Here is a 17,431-nt window from a genome sequence, read left to right as displayed (position 1 = left end):
AATTCGTATAATGGTAAACAATCGAACACTTTTTTTTTCTTTTTTTTTTTATCATAAATGCACTTTTCATTGTAAATATTTATCAATTTATGTAATGTGTACAAATATATATTGCAAATGTAAAAATAGTATAAATAATCTGGTAAGATTATTGCAATAAAACTTAATAAATATATATTAAAACTAAATGGTAATCAGACTATTACATAGATATACTTTATGGCAATACCTTACAAATGAAAAACATTTTTTTGAAGATAATCGTGATGCCTGCAAGTATACAAAATGTAAAAAAAAAAAAGAAAGAAGAAAGAAAAAAAATTAAAAATTTTAGTTATAATTTCATTAATGTATAAAAGCAGAGAAATTTGTACTTCTCCTTATATCTAGTATGTCATATATGTGTATATCATAATTCGTCTAAATTTGTAATATAAATGCAGCAAGTAATGGCAGTAATGCACATAGAAAAATAGTAATACATGTTATCTAAATATAAAGAACATATATACGAAATATATGTGTTACAATAAGATAAAATGTATTACTTATATAGGTACGTAATGTGAATCTTATAATATTAATCTAAACACCATTGGCAGGAGCTGTGAATTTTACTAGACGAGTTAGCATTGAAGTTATGCATGGAATTTGTTTTTGTTGATGCATGGTAATATTATCAGGAGTATTAGATTCATAATCTATTGCAACTCGTTGACAGACAAAAGTAAGTAGAGTTAACAAATCATATCGCATTCCAAATTCTTTTAATTCCATGCATAATGCTTGTATAAACCATGATCCACGTGTCGTATTTCTCCATGAATAATAACCTATACATATATATATATGTGTATATATATAGAAATTATTTAAAATAAATTAATAATAAATTAATAAAAAATAACAAAGTTAAAAAAATCTTTCTTATTTGTGATATTTAAAATAAATGATTAAAATCATAGCTTTTACCTGGTATAGTTGAATAAGCGATAAGAAAGTCCGCATGAGTTGGTATACGAAATGTACTAGAATGTGCAGTATCTGTTTCTGTACGTTCTTTTAAACTAAAACCAGAATCTAATTTATCACCTTGACAGGCTTGTATGAAAAACAATTTTGGTTTTCCAGCAAGAGTAGGACATTTATCTGATGTGAAGTAAGACCAAACATTATCAGCTTTGTAAGAAGTATCATATGCATAAAGCATCCCTAATTCTCCATGGCTTAGTACAGAAACTATTAAACAGTCATGAGTAGAATGATCTAAATCGGCAACTATAAAAATATATTGTTATTGATTAAATATTATATATTATATTTTTATATTTAATTTTTATTCAATTTTTATTTTATACTTTCTCTTAATACCTTCTTGCAAAACAATTCCTAATTGTTTAGAAGTATAATTTTCATAAACTTGAACTGTAAATCCAAGTGATTCTAATGTTTCCTTGAGATTTTCGCAATCCGTATTTGTTCCGTTTCTTATTTTTAGATGACTGATAGAAAAAAGTTCATGATTAAATATAATTGCTATGCCGCGTTTAGGATGATCCATTTTATAATGTGAAGCATATCGTTCAGTAGGTGATATTTGAAAGGGTCGAGCAACCTGAGCGTTGTTCTTTCTGTTAGGATAAAAACTTAATGAAACAATTATTTGATTTTATTATAAGAATAAAAGATTTAGTTTTATGCTTCAATATGTCTATCAAATCTATACTTTAGTATAAAATAAATTTTACTTTTTATTTCTTAAATTTGAATATAAAAAAGAAGACTTAATGAAAGCAAAAAGAGAAATAAATAAATAAATAAATAAATAAATAAAAAAAAAAAAAAAAGAAGAGAAAGTATAATCAATGATACCTTGGGCATCCGAATGCATCGTAAACATCATTTTCCACATTTTCATTATTAATATGATCTTCTTTAGAACACATTTTCTCTAACAATAGAGCTATCAAATTTCTTTTCGAACGAATGAATTTGTTTTACACTTTATTCGTCAGAGCCGTCAAGACAATGAACAACAATGAATACACACATACATATATATTGAATTCGTTCAATTTTTGACGCTTCCACACTTCAACGACATAAAGATAACCGTCGTATGTATAAAAGGCGTGTATCATTTGACGGCTAAACAACTGACCAATCAGAAAGCTTGCTCTACGGATTTTGCTTAGTAATCTATCATTATTAACCTTGACAATTTAAACGTTCGACTTATATTGTTTATTTTTTCTTTTGTCACAATACGAATTAAAAATATGATATATCTTTTCTATAAAAGAATAGATAAGATAAATTCAATTCTAAAAACTTATCATTCGTAATTATTTTTATTTTCTTTTAATATCCACTTGAATCGATCTATAAAATAATTTGAGTCATCTTTTGATAAACTTTCATATAACATTTTTGTAATACATCCTCGATATTGCCATATGGCATTTAAATAACTATTGGAAAAAAAAGGGGGGGGGGGGAGAAAAAAAGAAACAATTATTAAAAAAATTCTTCAATCAAATATTCATTCTTTCACATATTCTGATATAATTTTATATGTGAAAATATATGCACCAATCGCGTTTAGGAATTATCGGTAAAAGATATTTTGTCATTGGTGAAATTTTTTGACAAAAGAAAATTCCTATTATTATTGGTATTCATAATATTGTTTAATTTTAATCATTATATATTTGGAGATTTTTACATTTTTTGTTTTTATTTTTTATTAACCTATCGAACAATATAGTTTTGGTTTTCTGACAAGTAATGAACATTTATCTGATGTAAAGTATTAGCTTTATAAGAATCATTAAATAAATAATGCTTCCCTTAAATATAAATAATTAAGTAGTCGTAATTAGTTGTGATTTCTGTCTGCAACTATAAATTATTTTTTATAAATTTCTGTATAAAATATATTATATAAATAATGTCGTATTCCAAATAAAAATATTTAATAAATATCATTCTATGTTATATACATGAGGAAGAAAAGTTTATAATCTATCAATAAAAATAATGTAAGTTTAATTCACACAAAACAATGTATATTGTTTTACATAACTTAATTAACAATATTTACATAGTAAAAACTACAATATACATACACATACACACAGATATACGTGTGTGCGTGCGTGCGCTATAAATATTATATAATACATATAATATTATATATATTAATATATAATATTATATGTATATATAATATTTATTATTATATGTATACATATAATATTATATATATATATATATACACACACAATATATATAATATATATATATATAACATTTGGATATAGCAAGAGAGCATATGATATTCATGTAGGTCCATGAACAGACGTCAAAAATTCATCTAAGTTCATATTACTTAATAATACTTGTGGATCATATATGCGTTTTTTTTCAACCTGTAAACAATTATTTTTGTACACAATTTGTACACATATAAATAGATATAAAAAACAAAAAAAAATTAATAACTTATGCCAATTAATAACAAACCTTTGCGTCTTCTTTAGATTCTGATAATTTCCTTTTATGATTTTTTGTAGTTAAATTGTCTGAAATCAATTTTACTTTACTCATGAAAAATAAATATTTGTAAATTAAGCAATAAGATGAATATTTGTAAATTAAACAAAAAGATGAATATTTGTAAATTTTTTTTTTTTAATATAAAATATACAAATATTCAATTACCTTTTTGTGTTTTACTTTTTTCAGATTGCACTTTTACTTTTTCTGATACATTATCCTTATCATTTATCGGCATAATTTTGCTCGTAGTCTTCTTTAATTTTGTTAATATAGGCTTGTCTACGGGCGAAGACGTGGCTAATGGCTTGGTGCAATTATCCTTTAAGATAAAGTTATTGTTATTAGATTTTATATTACTCGTTTGAGAATTTTTTACAGGCAACTTCTTGTTGATCGGTTTCTTCTTAGATTTTGGATTCATATTGAATATTTCTTGATAATCAGTAGCCGTCATAGTTTTTATAACTTCTCTATAATTTTCATTGCTGAGTTGAACATTTACATGCTGTTTTAATTCATTGCTACTGTATCTTCTTCTTCTTTTTTTCGTTGATATACTGTCATCATAAACAAAGTGATATTCTACAGAACTAGGTCCAGTTGTATTTAAATCAATTTCCTCTTCAGATTGATTGTTATCATTTTTTTCTTTATGATTATCAGTTTTGCTTGCCGGTACTAGCTGTAAACATTCAAGAACACAAGACAATACCTCTTTTGAATCTTGTGATTTAATAGTTTCTACAGCATTTATGACTTCGTTATTATTTAAAATATGTTCATCTTTCTTTTCAACTTGAAGATCTTTCGAGATCATATCTTCTGATACTTGAGATTTTCGTTCATTTTCTTCATCGCTGAACAAATCACGTTTTACTTGATTAACTTTAGCCTTCAATATATCTTCTACTTTTTCAACATGTTTTATTGCAATAATTGTATTAGCTTTAATATTATATTTGTTTATCGTATCGTTATTTTCCATAATTAACTTTTTATCTTTGTTAATACTGGATAAATACTCTTTTGATAATTCTTGTTCGCTTACTTTTTCATTATTTACTTGATCACTTTCAATACTATCATTTTGAGATGTAGTATGAATAGCATTATATTCATCCACATTAGTTTTTGACTCTATATTTATTTTTTCTTGTGTTGATATTAATGTATTTACTGTAGAATTTGCTTCCATTAAAACATTTTTTTTATTATTTTGAATATCCTTGTTACATTTATCCGATGAATCTGTAATTGACATTGTTTTGTCACTATCTTCTTTATTTATATCTTGAATATTTGTAACAACAACATTATTAATTACAGAAACTCGTTCATCCGTATTTTCTCTATTATTAGTATTCTTATCGAAATTCTTTTCAAATCGTTTTTCTCTAGTTCTCATTCTATTTGTTATTTTATTCTTTAGTCGATTATTTTTACTTATACAATTGTTTCTGTTCTTTATCGATAATATATTTTGTTTAGATCTATTTTTTACAAGAGTTACATTCGATTTTGGAATTTGTTTAAGCTTTGCTATCATACGTTGACGTTTTTGTTCCAATTGTCTTGCATGCTCATCCGTACTTAATATTTTTTGCTTATTATTTTGATGATTTGCATATTCTGCCAATGGTAAAAAAGTTGATCTGTCAAGTGATATATTCTGTATATTTATTATTTGTGATTTCTGTACGACTTTATTCACATCGGAGATTTGTGGTATTGAAGAATTTGCATTTGTTAATTTTTCATTTTCTGAGGTAATAAATGCAGATATCTTTGAAGATAAATTTGTTACATTGTCTATACCAATTTTTGAACTGCTAGGAGTGTCAGATATATCTTCTTCCGGCAACAAATTCTCATCCTTAGCAGGAGTTTCCTTTAAAGTAGATTCCAATTGTTCTTCACTTTTTGTTAAAGAAAGTAACTTAGCTGGAGAAGATTCAGATTTGATTATAATATCCATGGATGCTTTCTCAACTTCCATTACATTAGTTGATATATTTGATACACTTGATATCGCTTTATCTTTGATCAAATCATTCTTTAAGTTTACAGATATATCATGCATAGAATTATTGCCAGATGCATTTATCTTTGATATAGAATCATTGCTTGTATCTGTGTATATTTTATTAGGAGTCTTTTTGTATTTTTTATTACATGAGAATGGTTTGGATGTATCAGTAATATTGGAATTAGTAGAAGAAGAAGAAGATGACGACGACGATGATGAAGAGGATGAAGATGTGTCGCTATCAGTTGAATTTTCACGAATACTGAGTGATTTTTCATTAATTAATGTAACAACTTTAGTATCATTTTCATCATTTTGCATAGAAGTTGTATTCAAATTAGCAGACGTAATGTCCTTAGTTTTAGAGGATATTTTAAGTTCTTTGACAGCTTCATCCTTTGGCAAATTTTCTTTGATTACTTCAAACTGTGTTATTTCAAGCTTAGTAGAAACAGATACATTATCATAACCATTGTCCGTATTTAGTGCCAATTGAGTTGTACCAATTGACTTAGTGTCAGAAATTGGGATAGCCAAATGTTTCGTTGCGTCGTTATCAAATTTCATATCAATTTTTATTACTTTTTCAGAATCACAGGGATTTACATGTTCTGTACTTGGTTTATAATAAGGCGATATACAACCATTATATATTCCTTTTTTTATAACATCGCGCGTATTTTCCTCACAATGTTTTGGAGTCAATGCAATGCAAGGAGTAGTTGGAAATTCCGGTGTGTTTATTAAGCTACGTATTTTGGTCGAATCATCGCTGGTTTTAATAAACGATGGAATAATATTGCTATTTGGACTAAGTAAACGAGGCGTTGAAGGTATTCCAGAAGAATTTCCAAATTTTCTTGGTGTTTCTAAATCTATTATATCAGATATTGGAACAACTTCTATAGTAGGCAATACATTATTTGTAACATTTTTCTCTTTTTCTGATTTTCTTAAATTTGTCTTTAATGTTTTTAATTGTACATATTTTTTCACAATCTTTTTCTCAGTTGTTTCCTTATTATTTGTACCTGTTGTAATGTTGTTTTCTACTACAGCTACAGGACAAGTCGATTTAATCGTACATGTATCTGTGCCCGTCTCTATCTTCTCTAAAACACAAGAATTATCTGTATTACCACTTGTTACTTCTTTGTTCGTATTACTTAATAGATTTTTAGAAAGCGGCTTATTGCTCATTTCCATTGGTACATCTGTTTTATTCTTTTTAACATCTTGTACACTCGTTATTGATTCTTCATCCTCTTTTTCAACATATTGTTTCTTTACATCAACTATAGCTCTTTCGTCATTAGATTTTTTCCTACCTTTAGTCTTTAAGCATTGTAAATTACGTTTTGAAGTTTTACATGCGATATTATTTTTACTTTCAGTAACTTTTTTCTTCTTTTTGTTACTTACTGTCGATGTAGATCTCTCATCGCTTGTCTGTAAACACTTACGCAAATCTGCATCCCAACTTTTTGCTATTGTTTTAGACCTTTGAAATTTATTTATTGATATAGGAGAATTAATACCATTGCTTTTACAAGGTGACGGATCATCTATGATTACACCTACACCATTATATTTTTCCCAACCTCCCATAAGTTTTGGAATAGGACTTCTAGTTGCTATAGGTATTTCATTAGATTGTCCAATATTTAATGCATTTTGAAACGTTGGTATTGTTACAGATGAATTAGTGAATGGCGGTGATTTGAAGAGAGAAGTTCTACGAACTGATTTCATAGGTCTTAATAATTTGGGAGAACAGCTCAAATTTTCATTATCTTGCATTTTTGAAGCGGAATGTATTAATTTTGTTGGCGTATTAAAATCAAGCGTTCTTACATGACTATTCCTTCGAGGAGTAGATAAACTAAGCCTATGTGTTTTCGCCCTATGTTTTAATAAAGATCTTGGTGTTCGTTTATTAATTATATCGCCTTCAGTCTTTTTAGACGTCATAACATTCTGTTCTTTACTTTCATTCGGTGCAGATTGTGTGAATGTTTTAAAATTTTCCATAAGTACTAGATCAATATCTGACAAATTATGGCTTTGATTAGATTTAGAATTAAACTTCAAATAAGGAGATAATTCTATTCCCGACAAACTGATGTTCTCTTCAACGTTAATTATAGGCATATTTGTACTATTCAAAGATGTTTTAATACTATTTTCTGTGCTATAAAGTGTTATTGATTCCATACTCACTAATTTATTTGTTTCAATTGGATCTAGAAAAATAGGATTACATGTATTTTGTATCAATTTGTCAATATTTTGTATAGGCTTTAATTTGCTATGAGCAATGTTTTCTTTTTGAGATGATGATTGTACCTTACTATTTGATAAATTCTTTGCGTCTTCTTGTACATTTGGTACAGTTGTTGGCAATACATATTTTTGTGGTACATTTACTGTTCTAACATACAAAGTTTCCACTGATTCTTTAGTTTTGTTAGGATCTTTAGGCATTATTGGAATAAAATGTGAAGTAGAATTAGAAGTAATAGGATGAATATTTCCAATCGAATAAGATGGATTTAAAGCTCGAATATTAGTTATCTCTTCCTTCGAACATAATACCAATGTTGGCATAGTCATAATATCTTGTTCCGAGATTAAATCATTAGAATTGATTTCAGATTCTCGTTTAATTTTTGTAGGTCGTGGACGTTTAACCATTGATCTCTTTGGTTTAGATTCTGTTTCTTTGTTTACAATAATATTATCAATTTTCTGATTTTCCATTTGCGTAGAATATTTTTCAGATAAATCAGCATTACTGTTACTAGGTACAGAGGTTGGAGATTTTTTATCGTTATTAGTTTCTGCCGTGCACGATTCTTTGTTATCATTACTTTTATCATTTTCCGGTCTAACGTGCGTATTCGTTATGTTAGCATTTATAATACTTAAAATAGCTGCTGCATTCTGATCTTCCAAAGCACTTTGTTCCTTTTGTTTATAAATTTCATCTTCTATTCTAGCAGTTTGTTGTCTAGAAGAACTACGAAGCCTTTGTTTCAATGGCACTTCTGTTGAAGTTATTTCATTAGACGATTTAGCTCCAACAACTGTGTGTTCTGGTAATGCAATGCCAATATTATCAATTTCCATTCGTTTTTCTTCTGATCTGTTTAATTAAAATCCAATTGTCATTGAAAAATAAATATAAATTTATATTATTATATTATTAATCATATTATAGCAAAAATAAAGCAATATTAAAATAATACTTGCCTATCTGTAGGAGTTGATTTAACATCAATATCCTCGTCAGGACTTGTGTCTGTTTCTATGTTTTTTCCAATGATTTCATCCAGAAATTGTTCAAACACTGGATCAGATTCTGTTGCTTCTACTATTGATTTAATAGCATTATTTAACTCAGATACGACCGATGTATTAAGTTCATAACCTGTGGATTCATTTAAAATTTCCTTTTCTTCCCTTAGAAATGTATCAGTCGGAAGAATCGCTTTATTTATATTTTCAGCGATACGTTCTTGTAATTCCGTTCGATTTAACAATTCCTTTGTCAACAACTGGCGAGAGGGGGAGAGGGAAAGAAAGAAAGAAAAAAAAAAAAAGATAATTATATTAAAAAGCTAAAAAAATGTAATATAAGATTTTAAAAAAAATACTTACACTAAGGTTTTGAATAGGCTCGTCGTTAGACTCCGATTCATAATCAAGCAATTCACAAGGAGTAGTTTGAACCTCTGTATTAGAAAAAGATAACAATTCTTCTGTATTTGTCCCTGTAGTACACTTTTCATTCATGGTGGTAACTTTTACAACGTCATCTTTCCTACATTTGTTTTCATTAATGATGTTTACATTAAAATTTCGAGTATCAATATTATCGCCTAAAATATACATATTTAAAGAATATTTGGTTATAAATAAAGAAGTTCTTTTTTTTTTTTTTTTGATAATATTTACCCGAATCCGATGCTGCAACTTTATCTCTGCTATCCGTGGTATGATTGCTATCTGTCAAACTATTTTTTCTAGAATTGGATTGCATTGATTGTCCCACTGCATTATTAATGTCACTTTGTACATCGTCACATTTTTCTGTATGCTTTATTGCTTCTGTATGTCCAGGTAAACTTTCAAGAGCTGTTGCTTCGCAACCAATTGCTATTGTTATATTGATAAAGATAAATATTTATTATTATATAGACAATTAAAATATCCCTGAAATAATACTAATAGATATATTTAAACTTACCATGATTGGACAGTAAAGCAGATTCTTGACAAACTGGATTAGATGATTTTGCATTAGCTTTGTGCCGTTCCTTCTCGTTATTACTGTGATGCCTCTTTTTTCTACTGCCTGATATTATTGGAGATCCACTTAATGTTTGCTGGTTAGCCTATAATTAACTAAATTTTTTTAACTTTCTGTTTTATACGTTAAATATAATAATATATAGCTTCTTATAAAATTTCTTTTGACAATGAAAATATAATAATTTTATACTAAAATTGTGTACCTGTGAAGGCACATTGATATTTACAACGAACCGTTGCCCACGTGTTTCTTCTACTAAAAATTTTAATTGTTCTAACAGATCTCCACAATGCTTTAAATGTTCACTATCCGTGATTTTGTTTAAACGTTCCTGTACTAATGATATAATCATATAAAATGCCAATAAAAACTATTTATGATTATATTCTTAGGACATTTAGCTTGTATAAAAACAATTATTTTAACTTACTCATAACACTCATTGCCGAATATTTTTCAACAATATCTATTAACGTTAATCCACTGATACGAGTATTAAAACGTCTTCCTTTTGATAATGCATTACGACATTCTTGAAGATGTGGAGATGTTTCTAAGAATACCCTGGCAGCATCATTACAATCATGATCCTCCAGATATCCTAATTTAATGAGAAATGATTAAAAAAATTTAGTTTTAACGTTCCCTATATATTTTTCATATTATACAAGAACAAAAAAAAAATATATATATATACATAATTATTCTCCATACAAAAATTGTAAAAAAAGATTACTTCCCGTTCATATCAATAAACATCTAATTCATTATTATCCTCGTTCAAACAATACATTTCATTTTAACACGAAGATAAAAAAAAAAAAAAAAAAAAAAGAAAACTAATATTTACAATAATACCATTCATTTAATGTTATTTATATATTTTCTACAGAAAGAGGTTAACAGAGATAATATAAAAATAATGCATAAATATTATTTACCGAACACTAATCGAGCTATTTCCGAAGGTAACAAAGCTTCCATGATAATAACTATACAAATTTATATTAAATAAAACGAACAAAATTAAATAATTAAAACATTGATTATTAACTTCTACAAAAGCTTGCTCACTTAAAATGCATCGCGTCTTTAAGCGTCTTGCATTCTTGTTTTAGAGGAGAGGGGAAAGACGCTTTCTTTCTTTCTTTTTTCTCTCTCTCTTTTTTTTTTTTTTTTTTTTTAACCATAAACTACAAGTTCAGCAAAACAGATTCATAAATTATATAGATTTAAGATTAAAAGAATGTTCTTTAATGAAGTGTTATTCGGATAAATTTAAATCGAAGTACGTAACTTTATATATATATTTTCTTTTTTTTTTTTTTTTTTTTTTTTTTTTTTTTTTTTTTTTTTTCAAATAAAAAAATAAAAATAACAATCAATAATCAAAGTATCATTTGAACGACGTACGATTAAATAAAAAAGTTAAGTCAAGTAGTTACGATTATTAATACGTATTATTATTTATTAATTTGTCGATTATTTAAAAGAAACAAAAAACACGAAAAAAGAAAAGAAAGAAAGAAATGAAAAATACGAAATCATGCGAGTTTTCTTTATCGATATTATAACCGATCGATATCGTTAGAAAATCACTATTTAAAATCTTCACATTGAACTGAAGTGAGCAATGAAAGAGATTCTCAGTAAAATTTATAACCTCCTTTCGAACATTTATTTATTATAAGTTTCTGCAAAGTATTAACATTTAAATCGTACGATTTAATATTGTTCAAGAAATTTCTAAACTTATTATTTGTTATTGCAACTGTAGTAGTACGTAATTTGAATAATTTTATACAATGTTATGTTATATTACATATAAACTTTTCTAAGGTTTGATTTTTGAATGACATTATATATTGATTTATTTATTGTCTTTATATATATTTAAATTATATATTTTACAGAATAATAGAATATGGGAAACTGGCAGTTAGAAATTTTTAAAATGTCATTATATATGGCCTTTCCCGTAATAATGTTTCATTATTTTAATCAACCAGAAAATTTCGAACAATGGGTGACAAAAGTAAGAAATGAATATTATCCTAAAGACGATAAGGAGCAACGTAGGATTATAGAAGAATCTATCAGAAATCATAATGAAAAAATAGAACGAAAACAATTGGAACTTATGGAACGTACACTTAACAAGAATATTTAATAAAATAAGAATTATTGTATAATATATGTTTAGTGTCTTAAATATATGTGTGCGTATATGTGTATATATATATATATATCCGTATATATTTTGTTAAATATCAATCAAATATCTTTATTATTATTATTATTATTTTTTTTTTTTATCAAACATCTTTATTATGTTAGTGATGTTCTAATGATTAAGTAAACCTAGTCATCTTAGTTGTATGACAAATGTGATATTTCTTTTTTTTTTAAATAAACAAGATTATTATTCATATAAATAAAATATATACAATTTTTAATATTTCAATCAAATATTCAGTCTCACATATATTCTGATATTAATACACATGAGAAAATGTATGGACCAATAGCGTATAGGAATTATCGGTAGATATTTTGTCATTGGTGAAATTTGTTGACAAAAGAAAATCCCTATTATTATTTGTATTCCTGCATTAGAAATGATATTGTTAATTTTAATCGTTATATATTTTCAGATTTATACATCTTTTTTCTTTTTTTCTTTTTTTTTGTATTAACGTACTGAATGCCATTTGGTTTTTGTAAAAAGTAAAATAAAAAAATTGATATAAATCTATGACAGGCAAGTCGTACTAGAGGAGATAGTTTCAGTAGGTTTTGGAACGCAATTGGAAATCGTAATTCATTATTTCTCTGTAGATTACCTTATTAGTGATAGACTTAATTAATCAGAATGTCATATTCAATACAATGGAATAGCAATAACATAAACAAAATGATTTAACGTTAATATAATTATTCCCTTCTTTATTTTAACTATTTAATGATAATTTGCCGTCATGTGGAAGTGCCATAAATGTGGAAAACCTGTTTATTTTGGTAAGATCTTTTATTTTATCATTATAATATAAAGATTTGACTTTGACAATTGCCGCTGTATTTAGATTAAATTTTTTTTTTTTTTTTTTTTTTTTTTTCACACAAATACACGAAATACGTCATTTGGAAGGAAAAACTATGTGATCTTAATTTATTATATATTGAAAAAAAAAAAAAAAAAAAAAATAAATAAAAAGAGAAAAAGAAAAGAATTGAGAATCTCATTGAATACTTTTATTTTATCCCATTATATAAATCTTATTGTCATTAATTTTATCATCGTTATGTTATTATCTTAATAGAAAAAATATGTGTGTAGATAAAAAAAATTTTAAAGAAAATTCTTTCACCTCAAGTTTTATTCATTATACTTTGTTATTCATAGCGGAACGTAAGCAATCTTTAGGATATGATTGGCATCCAGAATGTTTACGCTGTGAGGAATGTGGAAAGCGTTTGAATCCTGGGCAACATGCAGAGGTAAAAGATTTTTCTTTTCTTATTTTTTTTTTTTTTTTTTGTTTGTTTAGGATTAATATCAGTCATATTAACAATCTAATTTAATATCTGTCTATCTTAGCACAAAGGAGTACCATACTGCCATGTCCCATGTTATGGTGCTCTTTTTGGACCTCAATTATTTGGTCATGGTACAAGAGTAGAATCACATACAAGTTTTGGAAAAAAAGAAGTTCGTCCATCGTTACCGAGGTAATGCATTTATTTATAATCATGTTATTGTTTTATTTCTTTTTTTATAATTATTTTAAAAGTATAAAATTTTAATGAAATCTTATATGTATATATATATATATATATATATATATATATATATGTATATATATATATATGTTTATGAATAGGTCACATTTAGAATCAAAATTGAAAGTTTTTAATCAGTATTACGAAGGTAAAAGTGGTGGAATCCGAAGTCGCGAGGTAAGGTTTTTTCTTTATTCAATTTATTAAAATTATTCATAACTAACAGATATTTTTTATGCATCGCCTATATTCGAAATAAATTTTGAAAATAGGTCAATGGAAGATTAATATTGGAAGGTGCCTTGAGAATATATTGGGGTGTTCGAGGTGTTATTCATTTGAAAGAAGACGATGATCAACGTACTGTTGTTACTGCACGTAATAGAAATTCTTGTAGACGTAGTGTCTCCGAGGTTTGTTAATATTAATTTTATATGATATATAAATTTTTTTTTTTATTTGAAATCATTTTCTATAATTATTCAATATAAAAAATAGGATTTGGAGGACGAAGATAAAACTGATATCACGTTGAAGAGTACATCGGAATGTGACACGGAAGGGAATGCAAAGTCAATTCCGCAATCTCCTGATCATTTAAAAAGTTTGACATTGCCTATGAAATTAGATGTTAAAACCATGGAATGGGATGAATTAGATGAATTACTTCAGGTTTGATATAAAAAAATTTAATAATTTTTATATATTATACGGATTAATATTGTTTTAATGTATTAATTATTTTAGGTTGAACGAAAGGTAGACGAGGGTAATAAATTGTATTCGACGATGCCTGAAAATCTTCCATCAATAAGTTCTAATAACGAAACACCAGTTCATTCTTCTGAATCAAGTTTCGATAAAACAGATTCTCGTGATAATTCCGAAACAAATAGTCCTAATCATCATGTTAATAGGGGTAATGATAGTAGTATAAATAGTACACCGACACATAGCATTGGTAGTTCTTCCAGCACTGATACTCCTATTTATCATGGGACACCAAATCGGAACGGTACTCTTCGTAGGGTAGAATATTTTGATAATTTGGAAAAGAATGTTATTGGTAATAGATCTATTAGTACTGACGATAGTTGGATAGAAAAGGGCTTAAATCGTTCAATGTCCGGTCCAGATTGTCTTCAACGGCATCGTACAGACAGTGATACGGATTCTGTAAATTCTCTGCAATTTAGAGAAGATGATAACATGACAATGTCAACTGATAGTGGTTTGGAGGTAATGATTGTTTCCTTTTTTGTTGGGGGGGTTTTTTTTTTCTTTTTTTCTTTTCTCCGTTTTATTCATCCTCTCGTTATTATTCTATAATTGATTTATTTCAGTTGGATGGCGTTGTTCTAAGACGTAAACAAGGATCCACCGCAATTCGACGTAGACCAGGTGGTCGACGTCAATCACGTAGCCGATTAAGACGTCGTTGTTCAATAAATGGTCATTTCTATAATCGAGAAACTAGTTTCTTTACACCACCACATGGTTCTCAAATGTCTGTTTGGGTTACGAGTTTAGTAAACACGCAAGAGGTTATTAATCTTATGCTCGACAAATATAAAGTGGATGCTAAATCGGATAACTTTGCATTGTTCGTAGTCCGCGATAATGGTGGTAAGTTTGTATACATGTTTTCTTTTTTTTCTTTTTTTTTTTTTTGTATATATATTTTTTCTTTCTTTTATTATTTTTTATGTATATATTTTATAACACTTCAATTATTTTAATGTACAGAGCAAAGAAGATTGAGAGACGACGAGTATCCATTGGAAGTGAGAGTAGTATTGGGTCCACATGAAAATGTAGCAAGATTATTTTTGGTCGATAAACTTTCTACACCTGAAATCAGTTCAGATGTTGCACAGTTCCTTAATCTATCATTAGCAGAATGCCATGGTATATTGCAACGTTATCATTATGAGGAAGAACGACAAATTGTACTTTTAAAAGAAAAGTTAGTAATTTTTTATGAATTATTATATTAATTAATTATAATTGACTGACATATTTTTCTTTTCTGTTCTTTTTTCTTTCTTTTTTTTCTTTTCTTTCTTTTTTTTTTTTTTCTTTTTTTTCTTGATTTTAGATACAAGGAGATGCGAAAAAGAATAAAACAAAGAATGGAGGAATTGAAGGTCCGATTGTAATTAAGTGATTAAAAACAACGGACTCAAACGGTAAACAGATCATTATTTTTCTATGAATCTTCATTGATAACATACATTTTCTTTTTTCTTATATTGTTGAATGATTAACAGAGAAAGAAAGATATTTAGGATTATAAATAATAATTATAATAATCGATCGATTCCTTCTTGACGGCCTTGCAAATTGAATTTTTAGATTAAATTATGTTTTTGCAATGTCATATTAAACGTAGTCAATATCATATTTTCAATTTAGCACTTATATCTCATTTTTAAATCATTGTTTTTTTTTTATCGTATATATTCGTTGCATTTATCTACAGTTGGCATATATACGTATATATATGTGTGTGTGTGTATATTTATATATATATATATATGCATATACACATACATATATATATATATATATATATATACACACTGGCAAGTTAGTTAATCTGGTGCAATTCAACGACAGAACCAAATCTCAATTAAAGAATCAGTAATATGTATTGCATATGCTATTTGATATCAAATAAGCATTACTCTAGTATGTCCATGTGTGTATACGTGTGTGCGTGCACGTGTACATGTACATTGTTATTATATAAGGCAACTTTTTAATAATTAGTATTTGTCTTTCTTATAACCATTTATTAACGTTATTTACTATAGGAATAGAAATGCATTACATTATTATTGTAATCTGTGGTCTCGTGATCTATCTGAAAAATAAACAGATAGTTAGATTTTATATATATATATATATATATATATATATATATATATATATATGTAATTAATATGGTATGCAAATATCGATCAATTAATGACCATGCTATGAATCTCAAAGATTTAAAGTTTCTTGAAGTAAGGATTATGCGTGAAGAAAATAATGAGGATTGCTAATATATAAGAACATTCGATGGCTTTTAAAAAAAACATGTTTCCATATGTATGTAGACATGTATCATATCTATCTCATGCAGTAATATACTTGTGTTCATGCTCCTTTCATTCAGACTTTATATCGAACAAACAATTCTATTATAGTGATTTAGAAACGGACAAGTAAATAAATAAATAAATAAATAAATAAATAAATAAGTAAATAAGTAAAGCTTTACTTTTCTGAAAGTAAAAAGAAAAAAGAAAAAGAAAAACAGAAAGAGTTAGTTTAGCGTTGATAAATGTAAAGAATTTTTGCACAAATTTATCAATGAGCAAGAGAATTAGTTGGTGCTTCGATAATACAAAAATTTTTATATTTGATAAAGCTCTTAATGCTTATTATTGTAAATCATTCTTTTGTTTGATTTGATAGTATTTTATATAGCATTCCGAGTTATTAAAAGAAAAGAAAAGAAAAAAAAAAAAAAAAGAAAAAAAAAATTAAAAAAAGAAAATAAAAATAAAAATGAAAGTAATAATAATGATAATGATAATGATAATGATACTGATAATGATAATGATAATGATAATAATAATAGTAGTAATAATAATAATAATAATAAATAAGCAATGCATTTTTTTGATAGAAAAAATATTCAGAATGAAAAATGATTATATATCAATTTAGAATAAGTGTTAGTCCGAATAAGATATTTA

General features: G+C 26.5%; 4 protein-coding genes across 12 annotated transcripts; 2 read left to right on the top strand and 2 right to left on the bottom strand.

Moving 5' to 3' along the window:
• Positions 1–393: 393 nt before the first annotated feature.
• Positions 394–2,139, bottom strand: LOC118451454 (caspase-1). Of its 2 annotated transcripts, none has more exons than XM_035888011.2 (4): positions 1,873–2,139; positions 1,372–1,646; positions 973–1,278; positions 394–833 (listed from the first exon to the last, which is right to left on the bottom strand). In XM_035888011.2, the coding sequence occupies exons 1-4, from the start codon at positions 1,944–1,946 to the stop codon at positions 586–588; spliced, it is 903 nt and encodes a 300-aa protein (XP_035743904.1). In that variant the 5' UTR covers positions 1,947–2,139; the 3' UTR covers positions 394–585. The 2 variants fall into 2 exon arrangements, with proteins under 2 accessions (XP_035743904.1, XP_035743914.1); XM_035888021.2 differs by having other exon boundaries at positions 1,372–1,631; positions 1,873–2,133.
• Positions 2,140–3,291: 1,152 nt separating this feature from the next.
• On the bottom strand, positions 3,292–11,025 carry LOC118451379 (uncharacterized). 5 transcript variants are annotated; one of them, XM_035887850.2, is made up of 11 exons: positions 10,977–11,025; positions 10,844–10,894; positions 10,333–10,503; positions 10,105–10,238; positions 9,837–9,984; positions 9,545–9,745; positions 9,248–9,468; positions 8,840–9,144; positions 3,724–8,732; positions 3,526–3,584; positions 3,292–3,431 (listed from the first exon to the last, which is right to left on the bottom strand). In XM_035887850.2, exons 2-11 carry the CDS (start codon positions 10,884–10,886, stop codon positions 3,342–3,344), a joined length of 6,381 nt encoding a protein of 2,126 aa, XP_035743743.2. In that variant the 5' UTR covers positions 10,887–10,894; positions 10,977–11,025; the 3' UTR covers positions 3,292–3,341. The 5 variants fall into 5 exon arrangements, with proteins under 5 accessions (XP_035743743.2, XP_035743761.2, XP_035743734.2 ...); XM_035887868.2 differs by lacking the exon at positions 10,844–10,894 and having other exon boundaries at positions 10,977–11,019; XM_035887841.2 differs by having other exon boundaries at positions 10,844–10,983.
• Positions 11,026–11,109: 84 nt separating this feature from the next.
• On the top strand, positions 11,110–12,195 carry LOC118451473 (protein PET100 homolog, mitochondrial-like). Of its 4 annotated transcripts, none has more exons than XM_085664962.1 (2): positions 11,110–11,190; positions 11,816–12,195. In XM_085664962.1, the coding sequence occupies exon 2, from the start codon at positions 11,827–11,829 to the stop codon at positions 12,070–12,072; it is 246 nt and encodes an 81-aa protein (XP_085521088.1). In that variant the 5' UTR covers positions 11,110–11,190; positions 11,816–11,826; the 3' UTR covers positions 12,073–12,195. The 4 variants fall into 4 exon arrangements, with proteins under 4 accessions (XP_085521088.1, XP_085521089.1, XP_035743979.1 ...); XM_085664963.1 differs by lacking the exon at positions 11,110–11,190 and adding an exon at positions 11,343–11,528; XM_035888086.2 differs by lacking the exon at positions 11,110–11,190 and adding an exon at positions 11,535–11,741 and having other exon boundaries at positions 11,816–12,194.
• A 512-nt stretch (positions 12,196–12,707) lies between these two features.
• Positions 12,708–17,174, top strand: Rassf (Ras association family member). The gene is made up of 10 exons (XM_035887939.2): positions 12,708–12,920; positions 13,306–13,400; positions 13,501–13,631; positions 13,784–13,859; positions 13,955–14,095; positions 14,181–14,354; positions 14,430–14,921; positions 15,026–15,308; positions 15,429–15,648; positions 15,781–17,174. The coding sequence occupies exons 1-10, from the start codon at positions 12,881–12,883 to the stop codon at positions 15,839–15,841; spliced, it is 1,713 nt and encodes a 570-aa protein (XP_035743832.1). The 5' UTR covers positions 12,708–12,880; the 3' UTR covers positions 15,842–17,174.
• The last annotated feature ends 257 nt before the right edge of the window (positions 17,175–17,431 follow it).

Source organism: Vespa mandarinia, chromosome 2, assembly GCF_050613455.1.
Source record: "Vespa mandarinia isolate Hongniang chromosome 2, ASM5061345v1, whole genome shotgun sequence".
Taxonomy (NCBI): Eukaryota; Metazoa; Arthropoda; class Insecta; order Hymenoptera; family Vespidae; genus Vespa; species Vespa mandarinia.
Note: the sequence above shows the minus strand (reverse complement) of the source record. Positions and strands in the feature narration are given on the sequence as shown.